Raw genomic sequence first — 22,551 nt, 5'->3', positions numbered from 1 at the left:
AATGTACAGTAGGACAGTAGGCCGGTCCATATGGGGCTAGACATGCTTCAGAGAAAGGCTACTCATGCGTACATTGAGCAATAATGTCATACTCTGATGAGCCGTTTGCAGAATCAGACAGTGCACAGGACTGTCTACTAAACTGCCAACACATTGTGTCACGCCGGAAGGAACACATTGGCGACCACGATGCTCTAATGCTCCTCTATTGCAGAAACTACAAAATCATACATACCAAGGACCATGCAAACACACACACAAATCTTAACACTTCTGAATAACGGCATATATACAAATGCACCTACTGTATAAAGAGTTGAACACTTTTGGGACTCCCATTTGTGTCGTGTTTATACAGTTACAGCCAGCAGCTAGTTAGCATAGCTTAGCATAAAGACTGGAAACAGGAAAAACTTGTTATCTTTACACTTAATTCAATACAAAATACATAAAATGTTAGTTTCTGAGCTTTAGATTTGCTAGTAGGTGGACTTTGTTGCCTTCAGACAGAGCCAGGCTAGTTGTTCCCCCTGCTTTCAGTCTTTATGCTAAGCTAAGCTAACAAGCTGCAGGTTGTAACTTCACCATATATTTACCAGACAGACGAGAGTGGTGGAATTATTGCTTTAAATAAAGCGCAAAGAATAAAATAATCAAAAATACCCAGCGGAGATATTTGTTTAAACAGTACAGAGTCATTCTGAATTTTTATTATCAGCAAAAACAAACCACACACCACATTACATTTTAAAAACAAGAACGCTTATTGTGGATGTACAGAAAAACAAAACTGCAGCTGAAAAACTGAATATTTCCGTTTTAATAATAATAAAGGTATAAAAAGGAAAGTGTTTCATTTTGTGAAATAAAAACCTTTGGGCCAACAAAATGTTCCCCTCAACATGCGACTTTAAAAATACATGCAAACGTAAAGCTCTCTAGAATCGACACTTTCAAAATACTCTCCACATGAAATCCCATAAATTATAAAATATCAGCCTATTGCCCCTGAACTGTTTCTTGACAGAGAAAATCCTATGGAGTACCTCGAGTCCTGAATGCATCTCAATGCCTACAATGGCTTTCTTTTTCATTTTTCCTTCCAATTCACTGATCCAGAAAACACGTGATATTTTTCAAACAAATCGACCACTGCTAGCTGAGTGTGGTGACGCCCATCCAGCCCAGTCTGGCCCGGTTCAGACTGAGGAAGGGAAATGCAAAGAGGATGCCACTTTAGGCCGTATGCACCCCGTCAATAAAGACAGACACATCTCTTGCAGACACAATTCTCTGGCATCAATCGACAGTGAAGATGCGTCTTATACGACCGAAACCTGGGAAGAACATCAAAAACAGCACCATTTTTAAAATTTTCCTGGATTCTCTCCAACGTGACAGTCACGTTGTTTCAACACAAAAAAGTTCTACAAAGTCAGACATGGCAGCTAAGTCAAAAAGTATTTTTTGCTTGATTATAAGTTCATAATATCTATACTCTTTATCAGTGTTTTTCTCTGTCATTAGCATGCAAGACGGGTGCTTTGCAAGTGTTATGTTAAAATCAAACATTGCCCTGCTTTTGTCTTTGGCAGCTGAGGGTAGATATCACATGGCAGGTTTAGGTCTGCTCCATTCCGGTTGGTTCACGATTGACTGCTCGGAAGTGAAACTGGGCCCAACCCCATAACACGAGTCATGATTGTACCAGAGGTTTTTGAGTGTGTTGGTGCACAGAAGGTCATTAACAACAATAAATAGCTGAATCCACCTCTTAAACCTGGGGTTATGCAATTACAACATATTTTCTGCAACCTGGAAACGTTCTAAATATCTTAAAATTCTTAAACAATTTCTGTGGAAATGCTGTGTCACACTAGTGATGTATGACATTTCAGATGTAATACTCCCAGTTTTGGCACACCTTCCCTTGCAGGACCTGACAGGTTTAAGTCTTTCAAGTTGTCCAAAGGTTTTGACTCAATTTGCCTTTAGGTTGTCAGTAGTTAAGGTTCAGTGCTAAGAGAAGGGTGAACTGATCCTGAATATCCTTGAAGGCAACATCAACCACTATTAGTTAGCAGAGTTAAGTGAACCAGAGTGTGAGAAACAACTATAACGTTTGGGCTTTGTGCTTAAACCTAAACGAACAACTGATATGTATTCTGATGAGGGAGAGCAATGAACTACACCGCTGAACATGGTAAGTGAAAGGCTGCCAATCATACAGGTGTCGTCGTCTCATATGGAGAGCTGCAACACCCATCATGCCTCACTGTGGTGAAAGGTAGAACAGAACATTGGTTAAAAAACAAAAATCTTCATGCTATTTTAGCCTTGTTGGCTAAAATGTCCCCACTCTTCCCACAATTTACATATCACAGAAGGACAGAATTGATGTATTAACGCCTTGTGCTTGAAACAAAACTACAGAGCTCCCTTACAAGCACTGACGGAGTAAGGATAAAGAGGTCAACTTTGAAGAATTGGACAAAAAAAAAAAAAAAAAAAAAAACTGTTGAAGACCACATTTCAATCACATGAACAATAAATGGCAACTTACAGTACATTTTTAAAAGAAGTAACAGCAAAACACCTCAGTAAAAAATAACAAAATCATGAAGCACTGTGTTTACATAGTGCTACAGCTAATTGCACACCTACTGCAGTACAAACATTTTTTTTTTTTTTACCATCTCCCTTTTTTGAGATTTGTTGGTGTTTTAGTCTGTATGGCTGTTGGGATTACAGCGTCGGCTTGTAACATGGCTCTGAAATGTGGAATTCGGTGGCGTTGGTGTTGCAGTTCTGGCATGTTCCAGGGTTTGACATTTTATTGTGGCTGTATGCTATTGAACCATGTCGGCTCTGGTTTGCTTGAGTACCTTTCAACAGTCAAATATTATAATACACCTTGTTATTCTTGTGATTGTGAAATGAATGACTAGTGCTATATGCATGGAGTTCATGGTGCAGGTTGCAGAATAGTTACTAATGCTGTTATGTTTAGATAAGTTAATCTTTGTGATGACAGTCCATGTTGAGTGGGTTCAGTAGGTGGAGCTGAGATGACGTAGTTTATGGTTGATTGATGGTTGACATTACAGCCATTATAGGCCCTTCTTGTTTGGCGCACTGAGTTTTCTCATTCCCCTTATCCTGCCCAGCAACTCACGGACAAAGTCCTGCAAGGAGGAGACAAAAAAGAGTTAGAGACACAGCTGCGCGCACACATTCACACACTCTGACACGTAATTCATTAAATGAGATTATTATATAATCCCATGATCCCAAAATCTTCAGATATCTGCAGTAACAATGACAATTTCTGTTCGTTTTGGCAATCTTATGCAGGTATCGATGTCAAAGAACATGAGTAATTGGCAAAAGATGAATTTTTAAAGAGGAGTTCAGCATTTTGGCAATAGAGTCAGACTAAGAGGACTGATAGCACCCTCATGTCTCTGCACTAAATATGAAGTGACAGCTAGCAGCCAGTATGTTTACCAAAATGCTGTAAAACTAGCGGCAGTTTGCTTTATAGTCTAATATTGGCATTTAATGCAGCAGTACAAAATGCTGCTGTCAGCGTTTCATGGTGATGAATAACCAAATGAATTAGATTTGTTTTTTAGGTAACTGTACAGGAGAGACAGAGCTCAGGATATCGCCGGTTCAGTACCTCCATCTCTCCCTTCACCTTTCCTGTCTGCCTCTTAACTGTCACACTGTCCAATAAAGGCAAAATCAGGGACTAAAAACAAACATGGAGAAACAAACTCTGATCATGGTGACATGGCAATGATGAAATAGTGGATTATGTAAGGAAGGAGGACAAAGAACCCACATCTCCTATTTAAGCAAGAAGCTGTATAGAGGTCCACGATAGTGTGACCGCAGTGGAGAATATGCTGAAATATAATCCCCCTCATTATACCCAGGGTGACACTGCTCATGACCTGATTACTGATGCCTCCCCCTGCTCAATCTCCCTCTGTACCTCTCCTCCTCCTCCTCCTCCTCCTCCTCTCCCCGTCTTTCTCCCTCTAGCTGTCTTTTCATCTCTTTGTAATAGCTTCCTTCCCTTCGTCTCCTGTTATTTTCCCACTGTAACTTTTTTCTAACAGTGCGCTCCTTCTTTTTTTCACCCTCCCTCCATCACTCTCTACCTTTGTCACATTCACCTTTTCTCTCCATTGCTTCTGCCTCTCACTGTTTATCCCCAGCTGATGCCTCTTTGTGGGATTGTGTTCAAAATGGCATCTGTGCTTCTTCACTGTCAAGGGATTACAATGTGTGTGTGTGTGTGTGTGTGTGTGTGTCTCAGCGGCTGTCAACCTGGCTGGACACTTCTGTAGCTTTGGATATCACTGACCTTGTAGTGGTTGTCACAGGCTGACCTAATGCCACACACACACACACACACACACACATACACACACACACACACACACACACACACACACACACTCTCTCACAGATGACAGATGGGGAGTCTAGGCTGGACGAGCTCACCGTATGTAGAGGTAATGTGATTGGTCTGTACTACCTTTAATCACCAAAATAGCTTAACCCTACCTCACCCAAACCCAAACACTTAACACCTCTACACACAAACACACACACACACACACACACACACACACACACACACACACACACACACACACACCATCACACGCTTACAAACACAAACTAACCTTAATCCACTTTTGAACTAGTGAAGAAACTTAGCTAATGCCTACACATTGCGAACACTGTCAAACAGCCTGTGTGTGTAGCGTCTGTTTGTTTTTAACCCTTTGTCGTATTTAGGTCAGGATGACCATGGAAAGAGAAAACGAGTGTGTGTGTCAGCAGACATTAACCACACACATGCACATCTGGGACGTCGACATACAGCGCTCTATACACTGCAAATCGAACCGTCCATGTGAGCATCAATAATGTCTGTCCACACACAAGCTGTTAGGTCATTGATATTGAGCATGTTATAGTGTAGATGACAGACACGCTGAACATACTCACCTCTGTTGGTTTGTAGCAGTCTGTTAATGATTCCTGCAAAAAAAAAAGCAAAAACAGGGCAAACAGAGTGAGCTGTCGAAGGACTACAGCTCTAGGACTTTAAAAATAAAATGCAAAATTAATGTGTAAATAACTGGGTGATTGTAGACAACAATGGTGTCATTCCACGATACTTTAAGTGCAGCTACGGTTAAACTGAACAGTAGAAAATGTCAACAAAAAATCCAACATACGGTAGAAAAGTTAGCATAGCCATTTTATCCACTCACAGAAGACTCAGTAGGCCAGCATGCAAAGCAGTCACATGACAAATTTGACTACAAAGTGAGGATTTTGTTAGAAAGCATGCTGTCGAGCTCTTAAGGTGTGTCCAGGAAGCAAAATTTAGATGATTCAGAGGCTGAGCTGTCACACAAACACATATGTGGTCAGTGCATATGTTGCCTGCTAATGTCTGTACAGTTGTGATATTAACTAACAGCACAAACAGTCCAGCAGTCAGAGTGAAAAACCCGACATGATAACTCACTTTGCATTCTGTCTGAACACAGCGGGATTTGTTAAAAATAGATGTGCAGCTACAAACACAGACACACACAGTCACAGGGGTATACCTGCAGTTTGCTGGCTCTCTCGTCATCGCTGGTGACCTCCAGCAGGTCATCTATGTCTATCTCTACCTCTGGCATCTCTTCCTCCTGAAACACAGAAACACACTGGGTTATGGAGCTGCTGAAAGAGAAGCAATGGCATGCAAACCAGCAAGAAAATGAGAGAATCTTTGTGTTGGAATGATGCTGACAAAATATGTTTTTAGATGTCAATTATACATGCTCTCTCACTTCAGTTCCTTTATTTCACTTCTCAGCACAAATCCAATTCATTTAAATCACATCTCTGCTCCGAACAGCCCAAACATATATTTGCCTATTAGGAGCACACATCATATGGAAATGTCATTGCCATCATGCCACGCTGCCGGGGCTGGGCCGTTTAGTGGCTCTGTGGTTAGAGGCTGTATTCTTCTAGGCGCCACTTCAAAGGTCCTGTGTTCCTCTGGTTCATTTTATTTTTCACCACAAGGCTTGTGCGAAAGAGGCATGCAGGGAGGATCAACTTTTCCCTCCCAGTCACCACATGATGTGTCTTCCAAACTCTCCCTTCTGGGAATTAAAGCCATAGAAACTATGTGCAAGTGCAGCTTCTTGGTCCTTTACCAATCGCTGAACTGCTCAGTAACAACATGCTACATGACTGCAGCACAACAAACTCTACTGCCATCACCATGAAATAAAGTACACACTGGGTGGTTGCACACCTCATGACTTGAGGTGTGCAACTGCAGGAAGTAGCATTCCCTTTATGTGGAAAGTAAGGGCGTGGAGGTCAAGACTTTACATGCAGATGACAGCAGTTTGCATCTTGTTGCAGACTTGCTATTATGTTTCCATCTTATTGACTGTAACGACAATCTTCCTCTCAACAGTCAAGAATTTCAAAATAGTAAACATTGCTAATACGTTAATAAAAACATTAAGAAAAACATGCTGAATGTATTTGAGGGATTTGCAGAATTGTCCAATATTGACCTTCTTATTTCATCTTCCATCATTGCAGTCAGGTTCCAATAAAGAGCCCCGTCCAAGCTTTTATTGTTTTAATAATCCTGATCATGTTGATCATTTGGTGGAATCATAATGGCTCACCAGCCCTTGACCCCATATAAAACCATGACCAGCTGTTCAGAGCAAATAAATTCACACGGCTGACTGTACGCTAATGGCCAAGCCCAAAGAGCCAAAGTAAATAACAAGTTGACTGGCTTCTTTGAAAGCTCATCAAAAACTGGTTCAGTGCTTCTTTAAAAAAAAAAAAAAAAACGCTTCCACAAAACAGAAAAACTGTAGTGTCTCACAAATGTATGCACTCTGAATAACACACAACTTCTTGTTAGCCATGACACCAAAATAAAGCATTGACCACCCTTGTTGGACTAACTTTCACACATCACAATAGCATGAGTGTAACATAGGAGGATGATCCCTGCTTTCCTTTGCCCAGGATGCTTCAATAATAATACCGTTTCCGGTTTTAAATCATGCCATGCTCGTGGGTGTGTGTGTGTCGGTGTGTGTTTATGCCTCTCGCAGGACTCCTGTATGCTATTGCCTGCAGCATGGACTGGTATTCAGACACAGGAACATGGAGGATGGAAGGACGATTAGCTCTCAGCATTAAAACTCAGCCACTGTGAATTCATTTTTGCGTGGGTGGGTTGATGTGGATAGAATAGAATTAGCTCACAATTATTCCTTTGAAATTACAATACTGCATATAAGACAAGCGCAAGTGCGGTACATCATGTGCTCTATGTTTTACAGTGTAGTACAGATGAGCTACCTCACCTAGTGCAACTGAAGTTTTTCATATAAATCACTAACTGTGAGGATGAATGTAAGACAACAGCAGCGTTGGTGCATGTTTTACCTAACCTCATAGCTGTGGTTTACGCAGTGAAAAATCCCACTTGACATTAGTGACAATCAGACCTGGCTCGCAAACACCTCATTTGCATTTGTTCACACACACACACTTGCACACAAGGCTACCCCACCTTCATCCTTATTCCTGAGCTGTTAAGAGGCATTTACACAACCAGCATTTTAAGCATCTGAGTCTCTCTACAGACGAGCGTCCCCTTCGACCTCTCTCTCTCAAATCTCTCTCCTCGTCTTAGTGAGAGGGTCTCGCTCTGAAATCCCCCGTCGTTGAGGAAACAGGAAAGAGGGAGGAGAAACGAGGGGATGAGGCAACACATATCAAAGCCTGTCATCTGTTAGCATAGAAGTGTGTGCGCTGTGGAATCGGAGGAGAGAGGTTATATGCAAATGCAAAACATCTTGAGGAGAGATGAGTTATTTCCAATTGAGGAGAAGAGAGATAACTGGAGATGGAGAGAGAAAGAAAGACAGTTATATTAAATGGACGGGAAGAAATGGAAGCATAATGCTGCTGCCATTTAAAATTCTCATCATTAGGTTTTTTTTTTTCTTCACATCAATGTCGTCCTCTATACTGTCCTACAAAGTTAGTTTGCCAAAATTGAGTTGATGCCAGAATCTTTGACTTTATGATATTTGTTATAACACATAAAATGGATATGCCATACAAATGTGCAATTTTGGACGAAAAAGACATGCAATTTTACAAGAGCCTGCTGGGAGAAGCAACAAAACTGATGGACACTGAGAGATGGCCTTTTAAATACAGAAGAAATCTGGCAAAAAATGGAGTTTAGCAGGTGTGTCGAAAGGTCAACTTGTTTACACCTGACAGCAGTTACCTCCGAGCTCTGAAATGTGAGCACAGCGCAGAGATCATGGCCTCGGTCATGCGGTAAATGCCAAAAACAAAAGATGAGATGGATGAAAAAACAAAAAGGGAGTGGTGTCCTACTTGCATACTGCGATCTGTTTGTTTCTATAGGCTAAGGAGAGAAGCTTTAACCTAATAATAGAGATGAGTAAGTGAATTAGAATGAGTAACAGTGAAGTAAAAGCCTGTCAGAAAAGTGAACACAAGGACCTATGGGGGTTGAGGTGAGAAGACAACAGTATCTATCTATCTATCTATCTATCAGTCTGATTTGTGTGTGTGTGTGCACACGTGTGTGTGTGCACGTTTCTGACTATTCCACTTGTCAGCAGGCAGTCCGTCACCCTCTGTCACTGTGATTGGTGATGACTAGGGCAAGCATGGCCTGTGTGTGAAGCAGGGCTGCAGGCAATCACCAACGACGTGCAAATCTTCACACACACACGCACACAATTTTTGCCAGCATCAATCTTCTGCAGAGAGACACTCACCACAGGGCTTTGTCTCTTGTCTCTCACTGGAGCTTATGAAAAAGCACCTAATTGTGTTAAATATACTGCGTGCAAAGCTAAGAATGGAAACACTCACACACTTAACATGCAGATAAACACTCCTTGTTGTGCTGCTGAGAGTCTAAAACAGTTGAGGTCACACCCACTACCTCTGGGGAAAATAATTTTCCATCATGCCAGCAGTGGAAGGGTGACAAAATGACAGCGCGTACAGCAGAGGAGACAGAAAGGGACAGGCATGACACGCATACACACACTCACAGGAATGCATTCAACATAATGCCAAAATAAGATCTAATATAGCTAGATATTCCTTGACTGTTTGTAACAAGAGGAGAAGTTTGTGCTGTTTCTTTAATATGATCCCAAGCGGAAAGAGAGAATACAAACATAAACTAGACAGAAGTAAAGACGCAGCCTTAGTATGCCTGCAGCATACAAGAGAGCAAAGGAGAGACAGAGGCAGTCATTTGCACACTACATACAAATGCTTTCCATGATTTGACTGTGTAGGACATTCACATGGCAAACACAACAAATTAAATCTACTTAAAATGCCAGCATGCAGATGAAAAATTACTTGTGGGACACTAATGGCACACATTGGAACACTGGATGGAGATTGTCATCTATCTTTGCAGAACTTGTTATTTACATTATGATTGCAAAAAAAAAAAAAAAAAAAAAGCAATGCACTGGTAACATTAGCATATAATTTACAATGTGTATATAGTATGAACTTGGGCAGGAATAAGAACTTGTTGTCCGTAAGTATTATAGAAGAACAGAAGCAGCATTTGTTGCAGATGAAGGCAAATCTGTGTGTTTGTTATGCAGAAGAAAGACATAGTGGTGAAAACAGGAAAAGAGGGTCAGTGCATATCTGATGTGTATTGTGAGGATGGTGTGTGCAGGAGAGGTAACAGGGAGCCAAGTGTTTGTTGTAATGAGTTGACTATGTATGAGCGCCAGCAAGCAAAAGAGAGCTCGAGAGAGAGGCGGAGCGCGAGATAGGCCAGCCAGTGTGTTTGTTGTTGTGCATAGAAAGTGTGTGCATGTGTGTCAGACTTGTTTTCACGACAGCGAAGCAGCCGGCAGCGTTTTCGGTCTGGTTCGCCTGTGATGAGGTGAATCAAAGCTAATGTAAGCGGCCTGACCCTGTGACTCACAACAAACTCTATTCAGACTCTATTCAAACACTCTCCACGAACAAAGAGTCGAACTCCTTGTGACAGGGAATCACTTCACTTGGCCAAGTGATTCATGATTATTCCTATTCATAGCCTACTTATATGAACTCGAACTACCAGTTGTGGTATTGAATGGTGGCTAAGACTTCTCGAGGAGATAAATTGTATAGACAGATAATTATATTAGGTAGGGTCAATATTTTTTAAAAGGTTTCGTATTGACTACGCAGTACACAATCTACAGTTAATGATTAGATAATGGCTGGGTGGCTAGCTGCTAACTTGCTAACTTCAAATACAGCAGTAGAGCTCTGTTTCACCTCAGAAATAATAATAATCTGTTTGAGGAGAGACTGTCAACAGACCGCTATGAACAGCAAGCTAAGGCCACATTTCCAGCAGATGCAGCCAAAGGCGTCAGGAAGTTAGTTAGCGCATAGCATAACACAAGCGTCCTTTAAAAAATGATAATAAACTGTTCAGTGTCACTATAGTAGAAAGACAGCATTTTCAAGTATTTCTAATGAAATGTATTGTGACAAAACAGTCAAACCCACAGCCAGTACTAGTCTACTAGTACTGTAATCAGGGTTCTAAATTAACTTTTTTGATTACCAGCCAATGTGGCTGGTGACCTTCTAAAGTTACCAGCCAATCAGAATTTCCACTAGCCAAATTTTTTCCCGGTGAAAATAAGAGAGATTATGAGTGCCACTGAATGCATTTGATCATTTTATTTACATTATTGGCATGAAAAATGCACAGAAAGTACAACACATGAAACAAAATATAAACAGAAAGTGCAAATATTTAATTTATACAAACAAAAAATGCTGTCAGATTTATTATTTTCTAAAATACATTTTTCCAGTATTTAGTATCATTACATTCCTAATAAAATGTATTTTTCCTTTCAACTTAAAGTGTTTCTGCTTTCCTTCTTTAATAAGAAATATATATATAAGTAACAGCCATGACTTAAACACTTGCAAAAAATTGCATTGGTAATAAATTGAATTATGTATGTACAACTAGAAAACACAAACAGTGCAGCAGTCAGTACTGCAGACTCCTTCGGCTCTCCTGATGACTTCGGGCACTCTCATGGTCCTTTACTGCCTCCACTTTAAAATTATTAGTCCCCACCACAAAATTATTCGTCTTGTTTTTTTTCTTTCGTGTACATGCGGCAATCCTTACAAAACATGACGGCATTTTCGTGATCAAACTCAAGCCATTCACGACCTGTCAGCCATTTAGCGTTAAACTTTCTTTTCTTCGTTTCGCACGCTTTGTCGACATTCTCATCCCCTGCCTCCTTCCTCTTCTCCCCCCAGACGTCTGTCCCAACCACCGCAGCATTTAGTTTAACTTTACTTTTTACTTTTAGCTAGCTCACTCTCCTTTTTTACAGTTTATACGCCGCCGTTCATTCTTCTTCTTCTTCTTCGTGTTTGCGTTTCCGTGGTTTCTCGCGCCGGTTGCACTACAAACTGTAGTGTGCTTGCGCACAGCCAATGGGCGTCTTGTACGTCATCACGTAGCATTACGACAGTGTTCATGGGAAATGTAGGACGGACTGTCAGGGGGACAAATGACCAAGAACTGTAGAGCGGCTCTGACTGACATGATTGCCTAATGCATTACCGGCCAAATTGGCTAGTAAGTTTTTATTTACACCCGCCAATATGAATTTTAACCCGCATTTGGCGGGTTGGCGGGTGTTAATTTAGAACCCTGACTGTAATAATAGCTTGCTCAGCTAGCAGTAAACATGCTATCAGATTAGCGCGTTAGCAGTAGTGCTAGGTCGGCTAAGCACTTTGGTCATAATGATACAAAGCCTTGCACTGAAGGACTCTCAAGTTTTCACTTGACCATTTTAGTGGTGTTGAAAGTGTGATGTTTGAAAACTGTACTATGAAGTGTGAAATCACTTCATCATTTATTATTTTAGCGCCGTAGTGCCACTGCAGCCCTGGCAGCTGCCGAGTGTGGTGCCACTGTCGCTTAAAGATTTTGTGTGGACAATCATGGCAGCTGACAGGTACAGATGCTGAAAATGGAGGCTTAGCAGTTGACACTGCTGTCTATCAGATGTCATTTTCTGTCATTTTCAGTGTGTGTGTGTGTGAGAGAGAGAGAGAGAGAGAGAGACAGACAGAGACAGTGTGGTTATGTTCCAGTGATGCAAAGTGTGCAGGAACATTCAGTCTGTGCCTGTAATGGTATATTGAAATGGAGTGCCTCAGTAATACGCACAGAATGTGGCTGATACTGACAGATCTCCCACATAACTTAGATGATATTAAACACACACACACACACACACACACACACACACACACACACACACACAGTCTGGTATGGTTTCCAAGCTACTGTATCCGGTAAATAAGATAATGACGCCCATGCTTCTTTAATCACAGCTCTGTTTGCAAATGATAAAGATTATCAAGAAAAAAGAACAGCGAGTTGGCAGAGAAAGGTAGGACAGATATGAAGGAAGATGAGTTTTAATAGTAAGGACATGCTAAAATGTTCAGATGATAATGTGGACAAGGAAAAGCCAAAGAAGAAAAGGTTTAAAGAGAGCAGGCGGTTTGTTCAATTAAGGGCCGTGTGGAGATGAGAGTAACAGAGGGGAAAAAAGAAGTGAAAAGAAGTGAAGAGAGGCATGTATGAGAGCAATAATTAGAATACATAGGAGGAGAAAATGAGATACAGGGAGACGATGAGGCAGAGGGGAAGGAAGAGGAGGATTGTGCAACACAGTAAAACCTCACAGCTCAGCTTTCTTCCTCTCTCTGCACTGCCATGCTGTGTCACATCAAAGCGAGGAGGAGCTCAAGGTGGGATGGATTCATCTCATGAGAGAGTGTGAGATGAGGCAAGAAGAGACGCTACTGCACAGAGAAGAACGGAGGGCGATGACGGGATGAGTAAAATAGCTGAGGCCTGGAGGATCAAGGTGAACAAGAGGACAAAGAGAAAATTAAGTGAAATGATAAAATAGAGGCTTGCCAGGCTTCCCATAAAGGAATCCATTTCTCACAAAGTAAAGGAAAAGGTGCAGTGGTCAAGAGAAGTGTTTCGACAGCTCCTTCCCCTCCTTTCCTCCCTCCTCGCCTTCGAGCGCCTCCCTCTTCACCCTCTAGCGATGCAGTTTGCTGAGAGCATACGGCACGGATGAAGTGACTTCACTGGATAAAGTTAGCTGCTGCAGCAAAACCTCTTTCCCACGCTGATTCAGCTGTACTCCAGAGGACACTGTATATCAGAGGGGGGGAACCGCTCGAAAAGGAGGGTTGGGAGGAGGAATTCATCCACAAAGGAGAACTGCAGTCGAAAATAGCAATGATTCTGCATGCTGAATTTTCTGCAGCTAATTGTGATGTAAATGTATTAATCATACATACAGCCATTAGTGTGCTAGCTGCTTCTGCACAATGGGGCTTAAGTAGCAGTAGAACTGGAACCTTGAGAAGAACCTGACTGAGTTCTTGCAGTCTCCATGTGGTGTCTCTATAGCTGTGACATGTTCTTACATTCTGAGGAGGTGCAAGTTAACCATAACCTCTTAACACACAAAGATGTTGATCCTCCTACTGATCACATCACACTTCGTAAGAAAGACAACACCATCCTCAACCAGCACCAGATCACTATCATTGAAGCGAGGACTCTCAAGAAGCAGCTTGATATACATAAACAGTAGATTTGACAAGAGGCTTTCTTACTGGCACCTTGAACAACTGTTTGTCAAAGCTTTTTGTGCAGTACAAACTGGAAGTCCCCAACAGCTCACAGTCCTACAGCAGCTGCTGCGTACACACGCCATGAAATCATCTCCTCTATCGGTTAAAATCCTGATTTAAAGCTCAGCCTAAGTATTGCTGTGGATTCAACCACGAAAATGCAAGCATCTGTCTTGTGACTCTATTTCACAGTTTTGCGATTCGGGGGCGCATGATTCATTTCACTGTATTTACTAAGCATACAGATCCTCCCTGAGGCTAATGTATCGACAACTGGGGCCCATTTGGACCCTTGCTCTCAATGCAAAGCAAAGCCTCCGGCCAAAATGGACTTAAAATGTCAATACCACCGGGGTCACAAGCAGTCATCCAGTCAAATTTATGGATTTACTCGAATTCAGAGGCGACGAGAAAACCCGACATAGTATAGTATAATAGTATATAGTATAAGCAGTTATGTGTCAGTGATAAACCAGCTTACATACATAAGAGTGCTTGCTTACTGATTGGATCTTTGTCAAACACGCAGAGTCATTCAGCACAGGCCAAGGTAGACGTACAATAAACTACACACCCACATGAACACACCCCTCTGACTTTGAAAGTCAAAACAATAATCTTCCTTCTCTCTCATCTCCTCTCTCTCTCAGTCTCCCTCTCACAGACACGTGTGAACGACGGCAGTGTTTTGCATCCTCTCGCAGTGCCAAGCATAGAGAGTGAGTCAGTGTTCGTACACAGCCAGTTTATAAATCGCGTCGGCCTGCTGACAATGAAACCAGTGATTAACTGGATCATCTTGGGATGGGAGGAGATGTCATAGGGAGACAAGAAAGTCAGTGTGTGAGCGTGAAAAGTCAACATCTCTTCCTTTCACGGTCTCAGCGGCTTTCCATTTTTTTGCAATTCTGGTTGCACAATTTGCATCTGGTTCTCCCTTTATTCTATCAGTCTTTCATCACGTTGCAGATGACGTCCCGTTTGAAACAAGTCTGAAGACTAATTCCCATAGTTTCAAACGGGTAGTCTAGGATGAAACGGAATTAAATGATTAAAATGAAAAGCATGTCATTCGACTGTGGATTGCCGATTGCCCTTGCCATTTTAAGACCTTTTTTCTTGTACCACTATATCTTGGGACTTGAGGGCTATATTTACAAGACCTATAATCCAAGTTAATAACCTGCAGACATTTTCTTCTTCCCGGATCTTCTCAATTTTCAGCCCTTCCATCTTTATTTCCCCTTCTATGCAGCAGGCAGACTGAACTGCCACCCCAGGGTAGGTAGGAACATCTAAACACCCCATGACAGCATTATAGTATCACAGCTAAGCCCGTAAACACAGCACAGAAGGTTAATAGAGTGGGAAACCATAAAGGACAAGGGGGGTGGAAGGAAACAAGCAAGAACAAGAAAACAAGATGAAAACTTGCTTAGATCATTTCATTTTGTCAGCCTTGTTTTTGTTTTCTGGTGATTACTGTCGTTCCTTTTTTTTCCAGAGTGATCACTTGTCACATGTTAATTGGATTCCATTTTTGCATAATATTGACATATTTCAGCACTGTGTTCTGCGGTGGCCTGTATCATTCTTGGCGAGGTTATCACATTACCAATGCAGCAATTAAACCTTTTTTGCATATGTGATTTACGGTGTCAACTACAGACAGAAAATGGCTCATCTGCATGTATGTGAAAGCCACAGGGATGACAGCGGAACAAAATGCTCAAGTCACAGAGAGGAGGAGGCGGAGGAGGATAAAAAGAGGTAGGTGGGTGTCCCAGAGGGTCAGAAGTTGAGATGAGAGAAAAGGAGGAGAAGCGCGGAGGATGACAGCCGGATGAAGCATCAAGAGAGACAACAGAAAGGGAAATTGTTCAGATTGTAACCTTTGCACTGAGTTTTGCTTTCAGGCAGATATTTGACACCTTTCTGCCGCGTGTGTGTTTATAGCTGTTTCGACAGCTGGTGGCTATCTGCCTGCTAAAAGGCCTTCTTGTCAACACCTCTGATTTGTTTAGCAGCAGACGCATGTGTCCGCAGGTGCTAGATGAAATGTGTCAACACGGGCTCGGACGTGGATGCGAAGCATGTGTCTATTTTTGCCGGTGTAATTTAAATGGGGCAGAGATACATGTCTGGCTCCCCAAATACAGATAACAATGACCTTCCCGCCAGATCCATAAACAAATCAGGGTCACATGCTAAAACAAACCATGCTATTGACTGGCTAAACCTCCCAATCTGTCAGCGTGCATGTAATAATTACATTAATGGTTGCCATTCTGGATCCAAGTTTATCATCCCCTCCTCTTTTTGCACAATTTTGACCTTCAGAGGAGTGTAAAACACATTGGATTGGTGTAACATGGACCTGGAGCAGTAACCGAGAGCAAAATAATGAGGTAATCAAGCTTAGCTCACTTCCTGTCATCAGTCAGAGTGAGATGTGTTCAATTGATCACTGAACTGAATCACATCCATCAACTGTCAGAGGTGATGGATGTGCATCTGAACGGGCCAATAAGGGGGAAAATAATGAAGAAACACCTTACAGCTCCCTGAAACATCATCTGCTTACACCTGTATGTCTTCAGTATGTGTGCATGCAGTATATCCAGTCACCTTAATGGTAACACAATGCATCTGTCTTTGTGTGTCAATATGTGTGTGTTTATCCCTGGCATGCTATTCCTAAACCTATCGAGCGTCGCTAATGACTTGGCTTGAATTGCACTGTTTACTCCTCTGCTACCCTATGAGGTTCACATGATATGACGTGGGTCTCCTTCCCAGCAAGAAAATGGGAAAGGCGCACAAAGGGGAACGTTATTGACAAGGTCACAGGAAAAAGCAAGGGGGGAGGAGAGGAAAATGATACAGACAGAAGGAGATGACATTCCTTTTCACCTAGAAGTCAGTAGTGATGCCAGGGGAACGAGAGGTCAGCAACAAAACTCAGCATCCTTTGTCCACACACACACAAACACCGCCTTGAGACAGCCCTCCTACACAAAACCATGTGGAGAATCTGCTCCATCTCCTAGTTCCCCTTGCTCCATTTGGTACAAATCTATACACTGACCTGTGTGTGTGTGTGTGTGTGTGTGTGTGTGTGTGTGTGCATGCATCTTACAGTTGAGCTCATGCTCATCCATTCATGGAAGAGTACCCATGACCACTCGCCACCCCAAATCTGCCAAAGAGCAGCAGACTATCATCAACCAAAAAAAAAAGCATGTAGGACCTATTACACACATTCACAGAACCCCACAGACACACACACACACACACACACACACACAAGGCCCAAGGGCAGAGCGCTGTATGTCGGCAGTGTCTGTGCTTGTACACATGAATAAGCCTCATTGAGTGGGGCTCTATTGACGCTGAGCCATGAAAAAGTAGGCCATTACAGTGTCTCTCTCCCCTCATTCTGCTGCATGCACCCCGACAACACGCATAAAAATGCAGAGTCTGCGAGGCTGCGACAGATTAACCACTCTGTCAATCTCTGTCGCTCTGTTACTCTCTCTCACACCATGGAAAGGCCTTTTTCTGAACAGCCATCATTGACTGCACCGAGGTGCTCTCAGGCAGACAGACTCGTCACCATGCTGACACATTCGGCCTTTTAATCACCTGGACTTGACCTCAGCAGGACTATGCACTCCAGGTTCAGTCTCTCACATAATGAATAAGTGGGTTAGTGATTTTTTTTTCCCCCGCCAGAGGTTGTAAAGAAGGTGCACAAAGGATGGAAAAACACAGTTTATAACCCACGGAAATACAAAGAAGTTCCATATTTACTCGCTCTTTGCTAACGCATCCTTTAAAGAATGAGGACTGAGGATTGAGTCAATTTTTAACATCAAGGTGCAACCAAGATCAGAGCTGAAACAAATATTTCAGAGTCAGAGGGAGAAAACACTGACACCGTTTTTTATAGTGTGATGTAATTGTGAGCGATGGTTTTGTCAGACACAAATATAGCAGAGAATGTCAATGCAGGAATAAGAGACTATAGTCGAGGCATACGCTGTATGAAGAGCTGTACTGGGAGCATTTGGGTCCTTGGCTCCTCTGTCTGTCTCTCTCTCTCTCCTTTGAACAGCAAAATGAACAGAGGCAAAATATCCCAGGAAAGCAGAGGGGAATCCATCCCTGACAGAACTCACCTTCTGTTATCACCCTGAAAGAGAGACGAGGAGAGGCTCAAGGCGAATTAAAACCAATGATGGACAAAAACATTTTAGAAAGATGACAAAACAAAAAAGAGAAGGAAAACTGACTGGCTCAGCACATCATTTTCCCTAAAACCACAAATTGTCCCTTTTATGCTTTGGATTTTGAAACAAACACAATGTAATGTTTTAATTGGTGAGCTATAGAGGTGCTGGCAGGTGGGTTTTATTAACTTTGGACAGAACCAGGCTAGCTGTTTCCCCCTGTTTCCAGTCTTTATGCTAAGCTAAGCTAAGTGACTGCTGGCTGTAGCTTCATATTTATCACAGATACATCAGAGAGGTATTAATCTTCTCCTCAAGCTCTCAGCAAGAAATAACCGTCTTGCACAAAATGTCAAACTATTTTCCTTTTACGATGACTTGTGATTTTGAGTTACTTGTTATCTAATGGAAAATACTCAAGGTCTTTGCTTGCCCAGGTCAGGTCGTATGGTTTTTCAACCATACGACCTGAGACTGGAGGAACTGGAAACAGAAATTCTCACCTACCTGTTATTGGAAACAAAATCCAATTTTGCCTGAGTTAAACCTCTCTGCACTCCATTACTTATAACATCAGCACAGAACTACCACCACCCCCCGGCACAAACACACTCTGATGTTCTGTAGTATCAGGTTTTCTTATGACACTGATACACAGACTGACCTTTAAGCTGGACCAGTACAGCCAATTCAGCAGTCTCTCCCTCTCTTAAACACAAACACAGTCGCGAAATACACACACCTGTGTCCATCTTAGGTCTGAACATGGAGGTGTGAACAGGCATTAAAGGAGTGCAACTTCCTGTTTACAGTCAGGTGACCAGACATTGTCAGTAAAGCAGTTAAGTCCACCTGCTCAAACAGTGCCATCATCTATCTATTCATGGACAGATGAAAGTAAGTCCTAACAATGCACCAAAGTGACAACGTGTCAAAATAATGATGTACTGCTTTCATTACCTTCTGTCCTCTGAAATCCTGCCAGCTTTCATGTCTTTCGAGTGCCAGTCAACACTGCGCTTATTCCAGCAGCCGGCGTGATAGCAGACTGGCAACAACGCCAGCGAGCCAGGGGATTATCATGTGATGTTATCCCATTTGCTGTGTGAAAGGCATAATATGAAGAGGAATCATGCTGTTGGGGATATCTGCGCTGAAATCCACACTGCAGAACTGCCATCATTAGACTGAAGTCAAGGAAAAAGGGATTGCAGACATCCCTTTTTCCTTGACTTCAGTCAAAAGGGTAATGCTACAATAGTGAATTAAAAGACTGATTTGTGTCCATCCAGAAATCAGAAAAAAGACTGACTGCATCCTGCAGCCGGGTGTTTTTGACTATTTAACTAAATATGCATTTGCATTAAACAAATCACATCCATCAGCAGAGAGAGGCAAATGCTGCCTGACCGAGATGTGACTCTCTGAGATGGACGGAGGGCTGGTGCACTAGAGCCCTCATCGAAACATCAAATAGATCAGTCGATCCATGCGGGAGAGCAGCATGCGACTCTGTAGATCAAGTGCACCTGCTGACGGCAGACTGACACACAGCCAAGAGCTCAGCCGGCTTTGAAATGTAAACCAGCCCATGCTCAGACAGGCTATGCAGCTCTTTTCAGCTTGAGCGAGAACCACAGCAGGACTGTAAAGAGAGGAGGAAGGCGGCAAACAAGATGACAGAAAACAGCAGCTTAGGGTTAGATGGCTGTAGAAAGATCCACTTTGGTAATGTTTTAGTTGACAGAAACCGTTTGGGCGCCGCAGGAAATCCTAATGGCTTTGCACACATGGAGACAGTCTATTTGCTTTCAGTATGGGAAAGGAGTATTTGCAATGCTCTGTCAGCACAGGGACAACCTGAGACAGACAATAATGCTTTGATGTTGACATTCAGCATCCTGCTGTGATCTGTGCAGGTGGTTCCCTTCTGCACATGCGCACACACCGTTGTCAGTTTTTGTAATGCAGCATATCACATAAATGAATAAACACATGCCAACATTCTCACACAAACGCACCTTGTCGTTAATTTAAATAAAATGCACCCCCCACAGTGGAGTCTGACAGGTTCATGTGTGCACGCACGTGTGGATGCACGCTCACATCGCCTGTTTCCTCTCTGATTGGCTGGGTCTGGTGACAGACACACTGCTTGCCTGCCGTGTGCATATGTGTGTGTTTGTGTAGACCCTCTGTTGCAAGGAAGGGGGTCAGAGCCAGGGGGGAGGTGATTGGCTGGAGAGGAGAGTCACAGCATCAGCACATCCCTAACCCACTGCCCTTCTTTCCTCTCCTCCAGTCCATCCCATCCCCCCACTTGGCTCTGGCAGCATACTGTGTGTGGCACCGGGTACGCACGCGCGCGCGCGCGCGCACACACACACACACACACACACGCACTTACACATCACCTATAGAATCCCTCTTATTCGCTCACAGACCTGAACCCCCACGGCACCAACCTCCTCTTTAAATGTTAAAGAATGCGACTTGTGAACGTGAGAGCGCAGAATAATTGGTTTGTCAATAACGTCTGGCGACAGATCCTCCCACGAAAGGTGAAAAATGTTTAAAAGGTCAGAAATTTGGCTCAGGCACGCCAGATGAATTAATTCCAACACACAGAGTGGCGTCAGACAGAGAAGCTGAAACATGGTTTAACATGCCTTTTGCTCTCGAGGACTACACGATTTAGGCATGAATACAGGTAGACTAAAGGATATAAAATAATGAGGCCATTGCAAAATGCAATTTCTCAATCTGCACTTAACCGGCAAAGCTGCACAATCCAAAAAGATTGATGCGCCCGGTGCGTAAAAGGCGCAACCGTGCGGTTTCTCTCACTCCCCTCCACATCCTCGACTTCCTTGGACCATGTCATCCCCTCCTCTCCCCCTCGGGACGCGAGACAGGTGACAATATATTGTGTCAAAGTCAGAGTGTCCAGCAAAGAGCCACGTTTATTACAGCAGACAGCTTTTGTGTCGCTTCGACACCCCTGCTATTCAGCCTCAGTCATAAACCAGCAGGTACCTTTGCGTTGCAAAGGACAAAGAGACATCAATAAACCTAATGACTATTTAGTGGAGGATGTTAGGGCTTGCTGTAAATACGGGTCCATTATCCTGACGCCTTTGCAGAGACTGGGAATTTGAGCATCGACAGTACAGATAAGAAAAGCTGCAGTTAGCTGATCCAGATGATGCAACTCAAGGCATACAGCAAGCATAAACTCGGCCAAATAGAGCCAGAAAGCCACCGATGAATGACATTAAGTGAGTCTGAATTTGATGTACGGTTGAATTTAAGCCCGTGAAATCGATAAAGCAGGGATCAGGTTCCCTGTGTGTCATTCTGGGGGCAACGCTTGTCATTGTCCACCTGTCTCTGGATGTGCATATGGTCTGGAAGGTGTCGGTGAGCACGGCGCGCACTCACCTCGCAGTCGTACAACTCGCTGAGCTGCTCGATGATCCACTCCTCCAGGACGAGTCTTTTCCGCAGCTCTTTCCTGTCGTACTTGACCGTCACTTTGCCCTGCTTCTTCTGGACCGGGTCGTCCCCGGTGGTGATGGGGCCGGACCCCACGCAACCCACGCCGGTCGCCGCCTGGAAGAAGACGCGGCTGCCGGCGGTGGGCAGCGGGGCACTAGTTTCGGTGCTGGCGGCCGACATTGCGGGATGTGAAGGGCTTCTTACTGGAGAAATGTGTGAATGAGCGGGGGCTGCGGTGCTGAGAGGGACTGGGTGCTGCACAGCAGACAGGAGGCTGATGAGGAGCTTTTAAACAGCTGCTATTTAAAGCGCAGCGCCGGAGACAGCCGAGGAGGCGGAGCGTGCGCTGCAAGAAATGAGCAACCCAGGCTCCTGTCTCATGTTCAAATTAACATCTGTGTCCCTTAAAAAAAAAGAAAAGCCCTTTTTTTCTGACGGGTGGCGTGAAGTTATGGCTTTCAAACACTGTGTCTCATAAGGTGATCGACAAGTAATAACTGTAGGACATTCCACTATTTCTAAAAATGGCAGCGAATTGAGGGAAGTTCAGCAATGATTTAAAATTAAAACTCTTGAAATGACTCTGAAAGATGCTATTAACAGGTTCTAAAGCTTGTTTTTAGAAATTATAAAGATTTCTAGAGTGAGGTGTGATAAAATCATTACCTCAAATCGGTACTTTTTACAGTGCGCCAGCCAAATTCCCTCAATGGTGCTTGTCTGGAGAGAAAGCAGGTGCTGGAGAGCTTCATCAGAGGGTCTTTCCCAGTTCTCTCCATGCATGCTCTTTTGCCACTTTGTGCGATTATTTCTTCGTGTATTAAACTGCATCGATTCGTGTCTGTTTGTGTGACACACATATGTGCAGAAAAGGCTGATATGCACACCTGAAACTGGATCACCAGCATGTTTTCAAATGTGAACGGTGAACCCAAAGATTTCAGTCTGGCATGCCTCC

The 22,551-nt window shown here is 43.1% G+C and overlaps 1 protein-coding gene across 1 annotated transcript; it reads right to left on the bottom strand.

Annotated features, from left to right (window-relative positions):
• Nucleotides 1-681: 681 nt before the first annotated feature.
• Nucleotides 682-21,863, bottom strand: ppp1r14c (protein phosphatase 1, regulatory (inhibitor) subunit 14C). Its single transcript, XM_076756840.1, has 4 exons — nt 21,537-21,863; nt 5,643-5,726; nt 5,029-5,061; nt 682-3,185 (listed from the first exon to the last, which is right to left on the bottom strand). Exons 1-4 carry the CDS (start codon nt 21,771-21,773, stop codon nt 3,111-3,113), a joined length of 429 nt encoding a protein of 142 aa, XP_076612955.1. The 5' UTR covers nt 21,774-21,863; the 3' UTR covers nt 682-3,110.
• Between the last annotated feature and the right edge of the window lie 688 nt (nt 21,864-22,551).

The sequence above is a fragment of the Chaetodon auriga genome, chromosome 18, assembly GCF_051107435.1.
Source record: "Chaetodon auriga isolate fChaAug3 chromosome 18, fChaAug3.hap1, whole genome shotgun sequence".
NCBI classification, from domain to species: Eukaryota; Metazoa; Chordata; class Actinopteri; order Chaetodontiformes; family Chaetodontidae; genus Chaetodon; species Chaetodon auriga.
Note: the sequence above shows the minus strand (reverse complement) of the source record. Positions and strands in the feature narration are given on the sequence as shown.